Source organism: Silurus meridionalis, chromosome 6 (assembly GCF_014805685.1).
Source record: "Silurus meridionalis isolate SWU-2019-XX chromosome 6, ASM1480568v1, whole genome shotgun sequence".
Taxonomy (NCBI): Eukaryota; Metazoa; Chordata; class Actinopteri; order Siluriformes; family Siluridae; genus Silurus; species Silurus meridionalis.
In genome coordinates, this window is record NC_060889.1 from 5,509,232 (window position 1) to 5,519,231 (window position 10,000).

The window sequence follows — 10,000 nt, forward strand, 5'->3', positions numbered from 1 at the left end:
ACACACACACACACACACACACACACACACACACACACACACACACACACACATATAAACCTACCCCAGTAAACACACACACACACACACACACACACACACACACACCATAAACCTACCCCACAGTAAACACACACACACACACACACACACACAGTAAACACACACACACACACACACATATATACCTACCCCCAGTAAACACACACACATTATAAACCTACCCCACAGTAAACACACACACACACACCATAAACCTACAGTAAACACACACACACATACACACACACACACATAAACCTACCCACAGTAAACACACACACACACACACACACACACACACACCATAAACCTACCCCATAGTAAACACACACACACACTATAAACCTACCCCACAGTAAACAGACAGACACACACACACACACACACACACAACACACACACACCATAAACCTACCCCACAGTAAACACACACACACACACACACACACACACACACACACACACACACCATATACCTACCCCCAGTAAACACGCACACACACACACACACACACACACACACACACACACACACACACACACACCATAAACCTACAGTAAACACACACACACACACACACACACACACACACACACACACACACACACAACACACACACACCATAAACCTACCACAGTAAACACACACACACACACCATAAACCTACCCCACAGTAAACACGCACACACACATTATAAACCTACCACAGTAAACACACACACACACACACACACACACACACACACACACACACACACACCATAAACCTACCCCCAGTAAACACGCACACACACATTATAAACCTACCCCACAGTGAACACACACACACACACACACACACACACACACACACCATAAACCTACCCCACAGTAAACACACACACACACCATAAACCTACCCCACAGTAAACACACACACACACACACACACACACCATAAACCTACCCCACAGTAAACACACACACACACACACCATAAACCTACCCCACAGTAAACACACACACACACCATAATCCTTACCCACAGTAATCTCTCTCTCTTTCTCTCTCTCACACACACACACACAACACACACACACACACACACACACACACACACAGCAGGTCTCACACACCTGGAAGAGACTGGCTGCCTCCAGGGTTTTCTGGACGTTGTCTTTAGTGATATGGACTCTGCTGGTGTAGATGTAGTCCAGCAGCATCTTCATGTCTTCTGCATCAATTCCCTGAATGTTCACGCACTCTTCATATTTCTCTCTTAGGTCTGTACAGAACATCGTCCTGAAACCCACAGAACATCCACATCTCACACTAACTCATCTGATTACACACTGCTGGGTGATGTGTGAGGATCACTTCACCCCAACACACTTCTCTCTAAACACACACACACATACGTAACATCGTCATACATAAACTATCCAGATGTGTGGGACATGTCCTCGTCTTTACACTGAATGTGTGGAGGTGTGAGATCTTATGAGGTTTCTGAAACTCAAGCTGATGTCATTAGGAGTGTTTCATGTTTTCACACTGTTTCATGCTGATGTGATGTTTCCGAATGAGGTGGTGATTCAGGCCACACACACTCTGACTCACCTGAAGTACAGGCTGGTGGCAGCGAGGACGGCTCTGTGGCAGGGGAACTTCTCCTCCTGGACGCTGAGGATCACATCGGTGAGGCAGTTGTCCAGACGCAGGCCCTGGAGCTCAGTGTGGATCTTCCCTGCCAACCTGGAGTCATTAAAGATCACACTCTCGTCATCCAGCCTCTCCTGAAGGGAGATATTCAGCAGTCCAGCAGCTCCTGAATTTTCAGAGTTCACAGGAGAGTCTGAGCTTTTCTCCACAGTGTCCATTTGTTTTCCTGGTTCCTGCTCAGAGGAACTGTGTGAGGTGTGCACCACGGTGCTGTGGCTCCGAGTGACAACAATATTGTGTTTAACTGTGTGATCTGAGCGCCAATGTGTTTCAGCTTCTGCACTGCTTCCTGTTCTCAGTTTAGAGATCAGGTGCAAAAACAGGAAGTTTTGAAACTTCTCAAATCTGCACAAACCACACACACACACACACACACACACACACACACACACACACACACACACACACACACAGAGAAAGCAGACTTCTGAAAACTTCCCTCAACAGTCACTGTTCATGCTTCATGACTCTACAGATTACAGCTGGAGTTCAACATTTCTCTTTCTGATGAAAAAAGTGGGATTTTTTGTGTTAGCACGTTGTTAGCATCATTACTGCACTATTAAAATCCACCTGCAGGGGTCACTCTACTCCATAGAATTTAAATTTAACAACAACAATAATAATAATAATAATAATAATAATACACCAGAAATCCCCTGAGCCTCATTAAAAACACCAGTCACCATAAATATTCATTCATATGCAAATTAGGAAACTCCCCCATCCCACTCCTGTTTAACTATTTCAGTATCAGAGCTGAACTCATCTGTCAAAATACACTGCAGGGTTACCATGACAACCATCACTGCCTTATTATTTAATCATTTAATATTTATTCTATGTGAAAAGGTTCTGCATGGTGATTGGACAGGAGCTGGTGATTAGTAGCAGAGGTGGAAATTTGTGTTACTGTGAACGAGGATTTTATTTGTTTACGTCTACTTTGTGAAGTAGTTTTTAAAATCTGTAATTTTACTTTTACTTAAGTATGTTTTGTTTGACATTTTGTTCTTAACTACAGTTTAAATCATATGTAACTGAGGCAATAAATAAATAATGATAATGCAAGCGGGGGAAAAACGTGCCCCAGAAACGCTAACCCTAACTCTAACCCTAGATTTCTAGCTGGTAAACAAACACACTAAACTCACAGGAAGGAAAGATGGAGACGGAGAAGACACACGGCGTTGAATTCTTCCGAAACAAAAGCCTGGCCATATTAAAGATAACGACTTTATTATGCAGAGTGAACTGTGTTTTCCCAAACAACTGAACTGGCAGTTTATAAACACTATTAAACCTGCACAAGCATGAAGACGTCACTTCGTATTTATATCTAAACATTACATTATTGTTGTACTGTTGTGTTGCATCAGTGCGTGACATCGCTAATGCGGATTAGCACCAGGGTCGAAGAGAAAACTATTAGCAGTGTCATCATATGAATGAAAAGTGCTCTTTTTACAGTTGGTCTGCTGATGGTGCATTAGATTGGAGCATCACTGTATAACCAATCACACATTTTTGTTGAGAATGCAGCGTCCAATTAAAGCGCTTTGAGTCGTCACTGCGGAAAACTCCGGAGTCAAGCGTGCGCTCGCTGTCTGCATCCTCAATTCTGCATTCATCATCCTCAATTCTGCATTCATCATCATCCTCAATTCTGCATTCATCATCATCCTCAATTCTGCATTCATCATCATCAATCTGCATTCATCATCCTCAATTCTGCATTCATCATCCTCAATTCTGCATTCATCATCCTCAATTCTGCATTCATCATCATCCTCAATTCTGCATTCATCATCCTCAATTCTGCATTCATCATCCTCAATTCTGCATTCATCATCCTCAATTCTGCATTCATCATCATCCTCAATTCTGCATTCATCATCATCCTCAATTCTGCATTCATCATCCTCAATTCTGCATTCATCATCCTCAATTCTGCATTCATCATCCTCAATTCTGCATTCATCATCCTCAATTCTGCATTCATCATCAATCTGCATTCATCATCCTCAATTCTGCATTCATCATCATCAATCTGCATTCATCATCCTCAATTCTGCATTCATCATCCTCAATTCTGCATTCATCATCCTCAATTCTGCATTCATCATCCTCAATTCTGCATTCATCATCATCCTCAATTCTGCATTCATCATCCTCAATTCTGCATTCATCATCCTCAATTCTGCATTCATCATCATCAATCTGCATTCATCATCCTCAATTCTGCATTCATCATCATCATCAATTCTGCATTCATCATCATCCTCAATTCTGCATTCATCATCATCCTCAATTCTGCATTCATCATCATCAATCTGCATTCATCATCATCATCAATTCTGCATTCATCATCATCCTCAATTCTGCATTCATCATCATCCTCAATTCTGCATTCATCATCCTCAATTCTGCATTCATCATCATCATCAATCTGCATTCATCATCATCAATTCTGCATTCATCATCATCATCAATCTGCATTCATCATCCTCAATTCTGCATTCATCATCATCATCAATTCTGCATTCATCATCATCATCAATCTGCATTCATCATCATCAATCTGCATTCATCATCATCATCAATCTGCATTCATCATCATCATCAATCTGCATTCATCATCATCATCAATCTGCATTCATCATCATCCTCAATTCTGCACATTTCTCTCATCATCAATAACAGATTTTCTTTGTTTCGCTGTAAAGTGTTAAACCCGTGTTAAACCCGTGTTAAACCCGTGTCGTCTGTAGTGTTGTTCATTTGTAAAGGTGTTCCTTCAATCAAAAACAACTCATTTGAGATTGCCGCCTCTGATGAACAGTGCAGGGCTAGACACTCGTTTCCATAGCAACGCCTTGTTCAGTGTGGTGTGTAGTTTATGTAGGTTGTGTGGAAGGAGTCTGCAGTGTCAGCACTTTGTAACAGTTGGAGGAAACCATGTAACTGAGTTTTCCCACAACTACAGGACTGAGGGGCGGAGCTTATCACACACTTACCAACGTTAACAAATAAGTACTACACACAGGAGTGTGTGTGTGTGTGTTACTCACTGTTTACAGCAAAAAAAGACGACATTAATGCCACAGTCACGCTGAAGTACAGATTCAGACTCTACAGTTTGTTACAGTAACACACCTGATGTCCCACTGTACCTGAAAGCACACACACTTCCCTCTGACCAAATAAAACCACACACACCACACACACTTCCCTCTGACCAAATAAAAGCACACACACTTCCTTCTGACCAAATAACCCCCAACACACACACACACACACACACACACACACACACACACACATTTCATCCATGTGTTTTTAATAATTTAGAACAGTGGCTCTGAATCAGTTTGATGAATATATATTTATATAAAAAGAATAAAGAAACTGTTAATGTAGAAAAGAAAAACACTGATGTGTGTGTGTGTGTGTGTGTATAAAAAATGTTTAAGGCAACAGCATTTCACCTGCAGGCATCAGATCATCAGTTACAAGCATCAAATATAATCACATAAATATAAAGACATGCCCCTGAGTCCTGCCCCACAATTCTCTCTCTCTCTCACACACACACACACACACACACACAGCCTACAAAAGGAAAATAAAAAAAAAAAAAAGCAGAAAGAAAAAAAGCATCCACACAGAACACCGAGAGGTGAAATATGTTACAGAGGGTGAGATGATACGGAGGCCCAGAGAGGACACGTCACACCTCAACAACAACAACAACAACATAGAAAAAGAAAAATAATAAGAGAAAAAGAGAATTATTACATGTGGTACAGACACTCAGATGGATCTGGTGTAACCATGGCAACTGTGGTGATGATAAATAACAAAAATGATGATATAAAAATACCACTGATTTATTTGGATTTATAAATCTTACAGTCTGAGTTTCTGAATCTCCATGTTGGTGTTTCTAAAATACTGAAAGAAAACCCTTTTAAATTGGGAAGGGGAATCTTACTCTTACACACACACACACACACACACACACACACACACACACACACACACGCACATAAAGAGAAAGCTGCACTCCTGCTTCTGATTGGATGATTGTATTGTTGATTACAGTGACCACGCTGGTGGTGTGTAAAAGTGGGCGGGAACATAATCACCGAGGCGAGAATGAGAGATCTTTACGTTACACACATGATACCCACAGTTGGTGTGGCCAACAAAAGTTTCCAGCCAATGGGAGTGAGGGGAGGTATTACGGTTTCTCATTTGGATGTGTAATATCACTATTTACTAACCCTAACCCTAACCCTAACCCCCTGCTGGCTATACAGGGTAAAACTGTTCTAGCCTGGGGTATTTGTTGTCCTGGTGACCTGCAGGTGTGTATTAGTGATTACCCAGCCGTGTTTAGACGTTTAGCCTAATTCACCATCAGAACATTTCCCCCTCTGCTGATAGCGTAAAAAAAGTAGAAAACTCACCAGCCTCTAACACACACACACACACACACACAGCTGAGTACACCTAATAACTTTAATAACAATTTAAAAAAAAAAAAAATAAAAATAAAAATAAAAAAATATGTGTGTGTTTCCATGGCAACAAACACACACATAGTGTGTGCTAGGAGGACACGCTTACATCTGATCATGTGAGCGGTTTGGTTGATTTTGTATATATTTGATAAGGCGCACACACTCGCTCGCACACACTTGTGCGGACAGTGGGGTGAGGGGTGTATCCAGGGTTAGCGGCTGCTCTTCATGGCCTCCTTGGCAGCGAGGATGAGGGGGGTGAGGCTGGACAGAGGCTTCGCTACCTTCAGGAACGGGTGCTGAGGATGAACGTCACCAGACACGTGTTAACTAGTGTGTACAGTGTGTGTAGATACGGAGTGTGTGGGTGGGGGTGTGTGTCTACTGACCTGCAGTAGCTCTTTGCCGCTCCCTCTCTTGTCCACATCCATCTCCAGAGAGCGGTTGAGGAAATCTCTGAAGGTGGGTGAGAGCTTCTCGGGGCTCTGCAGCTCAGGGGTTCCGTTAGTGGCAATGAGGTACAGGGCCTGGAGGAGGAACCAGCAAGTGTGACTGACCTGTTCATGTTCATATCACACACTCCTGTTTATCTCACTCAAAGGTGGAGCTTTAGTGGAACAGGATCATACAATCATGTGACACCATGAGTCTGCTTCAATACACTCTTAAACACCAAATCATATATAAAATAATGTGTGTGTGTGTGTGTGTGTGTGTGTGTGTGTGTGTGTATGTGTACATACCCTCAGTGGGTTCTCGTTGAGATAAGGAGGTTCTCCCTCCACCATCTCTATAGCCATGATGCCCAGAGACCAGATGTCCACTTTGGGTCCGTACGCTTTGCGGGTCACCACCTCAGGGGCCATCCAGTAAGGCGTTCCCACCATCGTATTCCGCTTACTCTGCTCCGGGGTGATCTGAGCGCAGAACCCGAAATCAGCTGCACACACGCACACACGCACACATGCACACACACACGTCTGAGAAACAGCATAAGATGTCCTCTTATAATATCACAAGTTTGTATGAATCTATAAGTGAGGTCAGGGGTTTGGAGGTTTATGGTAACCAAAGTCTAATGATACCTGCTATATACATAACCAGCGCCTTGACTTTTATGGGCATAGTGGGTAGGGATTAGTGTGTAAGGTGGAGAGTATAGGGCAGGGTGGAGGGTATACGGTAGGGTGGAGGGCATAGGGTAGGGTGGAGGGTATAGGGCAGGGTGGAGGATATAGTGTGGAGGGTAAAGGGCAGGGTGAAGGGTATAGGGTGGAGGGTATAGGGTGGAGGGTATAAAGCAGGGTGGAGGGTATAGTGTGGAGGTATAGTGTGGAGGATAAAGGGCAGGGTGAAGGGTATAGGGTGGAGGTATAGTGTGGAGGGTATAGTGTGGAGGTATAGGGTGGAGGTATAGGGTGGAGGGTATAGGGTGGAGGGTAAAGGGCAGGGTGGAGGTATAGGGTAGGGTGGAGGTATAGTGTGGAGGGTATAGGGTAGGGTGGAGGTATAGGGTGGGGTGGAGGGTATAGGGTGGAGGTAAAGGGCAGGGTGAAGGGTATGGGGTGGAGGTATAAAGCAGGGTGGAGGTATAGTGTGGAGGGTATAGTGTGGAGGGTAAAGGGTATAGGGTGGAGGGTATAGGGCAGGGTGGAGGGCAGTGTGGAGGGTATAGGGTAGGGTGGAGGGTATAGGCAGGGTGGAGGGTATAGTGTGGAGGGTAAAGGGCAGGGTGAAGGGTATAGGGTGGAGGATATAGGGTGGAGGGTATAAAGCAGGGTGGAGGTATAGTGTGGAGGGTATAGTGTGGAGGATAAAGGCAGGGTGAAGGGTATAGGGTGGAGGGTATAGTGTGGAGGGTATAGGGTGGAGGGTAAAGGGCAGGGTGGAGGTATAGGGTAGGGTGGAGGGTATAGTGTGGAGGGTATAGGTAGGGTGGAGGTATAGTGTGGAGGGTATAGGGTAGGGTGGAGGGTATAGTGTGGAGGGTATAGGTAGGGTGGAGGGTATAGGGTAGGGTATAGGCAGGGTGAAGGGTATAGGGTGGAGGGTATAGGGTGGAGGTATAGTGTGGAGGGTAAAGGGCAGGGTGGAGGGCATAGTGTGGAGGTATAGTGGAGGGTAAAGGCAGGGTGGAGGGCAGTGTGGAGGTATAGTGTGGAGGGTATAGGGTGGAGGTATAGGGTGGAGGTATTGTGTGGAGGGTATAGGCAGGGTGGAGGGTATAGTGTGAGGGTATAGGGTGGAGGGTATAGGGTGGAGGGCATAGGGCATGGTGGAGGTATAGTGTGGAGGGTATCGGTGGAGGGTATAGGGTGGAGGGTATAGGGTAGGGTGGAGGGTATAGGGTGGAGGGTATAGGGCAGGGTGGAGGTATAGTGTGGAGGGTATAGTGTGGAGGTATAGGTATAGTGTGTGGAGGGTATAGGGTGGAGGGTATAGGGCAGGGTGGAGGTATAGTGTGGAGGGTATAGGGTGGAGGGTATAGTGTGGAGGTATAGTGTGGAGGTATAGGGTAGGGTGTGGAGGGTATAGTGTGGAGGGTATAGGGCAGTGTGGAGGGTATAGTGTGGAGGTATAGGGTAGGGTGGAGGGTATAGGGTGGAGGGTATAGTGTGGAGGGTATAGGGTAGGTGGAGGGTATAGTGTGGAGGGTATAGGGTAGGGTGGAGGGTATAGTGTGGAGGGTATAGGGTATAGTGTGGAGGGTATAGGGTAGGGTGGAGGGTATAGGGTAGGGTGGGGGTATAGGGCAGTGTGGAGGGTATAGTGGAGGGTATAGGGTGAAGGGTATAGGGTATAGTGTGGAGGTATAGGGTGGAGGTATAGGGTATAGTGTGGAGGGTATAGGGTAGGGTGGAGGGTATAGGTGGAGGGTATAGGGTAGGGTGGAGGGTATAGTGTGGAGGGTATAGTGTGGAGGGTATAGGGTAGGGTGGAGGGCATAGTGTGGAGGTATAGTGTGGAGGGTATAGGGTAGGGTGGAGGGTATAGTGTGGAGGGCATAGTGTGGAGGTATAGGGTATAGTGTGGAGGGTATAGGGCATAGTGGAGGGTATAGGGTAGGGTGGAGGGTATAGGTAGGGTGGGGGTATAGGGCAGTGTGGAGGGTATAGTGTGGAGGTATAGTGTGGAGGGTATAGGGTAGGGAGGAGGGTATATTGTGGAGGGTATAGGGTATAGTGTGGAGGGTATAGGGTAGGGTGGAGGGCAGTGTGGAGGGTATAGGGTATAGTGTGGAGGGTATAGGGGTAGGAGGAGGGTATAGGGTAGGGTATAGGGCATAGTGTGGAGGGTATAGGGTATAGTGTGGAGGGTATAGTATAGGTGGAGGGTATAGGGCAGTGTGGAGGGTATAGTGTGGAGGGTATAGTGGAGGGTATAGGGGTAGGAGGAGGGTATAGGGTGGAGGGTATAGGGTATAGTGTGGAGGGTATAGGGTAGGGTGAAGGGTATAGGGTGGAGGGTATAGGGTAGGGTGGAGGATATAGGATAGGGTGGAGGTGTAGAGTGTACTCACTGAGTTTAACAGAGCCGTCCATGCCCAGCAGTACGTTGTCACTCTTGATGTCTCTGTGGATCACCTGATTGGCATGAAGGAACTCAAGCGCCTGCAGACACTGTACACAGCACACAAAGCGTTAATTACTCAATTTTTACACGAGTGTGTGTGTGTGTGTGTGTGTGTGTTACGAGAGAACAATCACAACCTCTCGGCACACAGCAGCGA

General features: G+C 45.4%; 2 protein-coding genes across 4 annotated transcripts in view; both read right to left on the reverse strand.

The window, feature by feature from the left end:
- The window catches only part of klhl6 (kelch-like family member 6), a 14,811-nt gene extending 11,367 nt beyond the window's left edge, over positions 1 to 3,444 (reverse strand). Inside the window, exons 1-2 of the mRNA XM_046852687.1 lie at positions 1,643 to 3,444; positions 1,159 to 1,324 (exon numbers count right to left, since the gene is read on the reverse strand). Coding sequence (XP_046708643.1) covers positions 1,159 to 1,324; positions 1,643 to 1,902 — 426 coding nt within the window. The 5' untranslated portion in view covers positions 1,903 to 3,444. The remainder of the gene's footprint in view (positions 1 to 1,158; positions 1,325 to 1,642) is intronic.
- A 2,174-nt stretch (positions 3,445 to 5,618) lies between these two features.
- pak2a (p21 protein (Cdc42/Rac)-activated kinase 2a) overlaps positions 5,619 to 10,000 on the reverse strand; it is a 12,767-nt gene continuing 8,385 nt past the window's right edge. For all 3 annotated transcript variants that reach the window (XM_046852693.1, XM_046852691.1, XM_046852692.1), the window contains exons 10-14: positions 9,981 to 10,000; positions 9,791 to 9,890; positions 7,014 to 7,210; positions 6,660 to 6,797; positions 5,619 to 6,569 (exon numbers count right to left, since the gene is read on the reverse strand). The exon at positions 9,981 to 10,000 is cut by the window's right edge and continues 98 nt beyond it. In XM_046852693.1, the coding sequence (XP_046708649.1) occupies positions 6,483 to 6,569; positions 6,660 to 6,797; positions 7,014 to 7,210; positions 9,791 to 9,890; positions 9,981 to 10,000 (542 nt within the window). In that variant the 3' untranslated portion in view covers positions 5,619 to 6,482. The remainder of the gene's footprint in view (positions 6,570 to 6,659; positions 6,798 to 7,013; positions 7,211 to 9,790; positions 9,891 to 9,980) is intronic.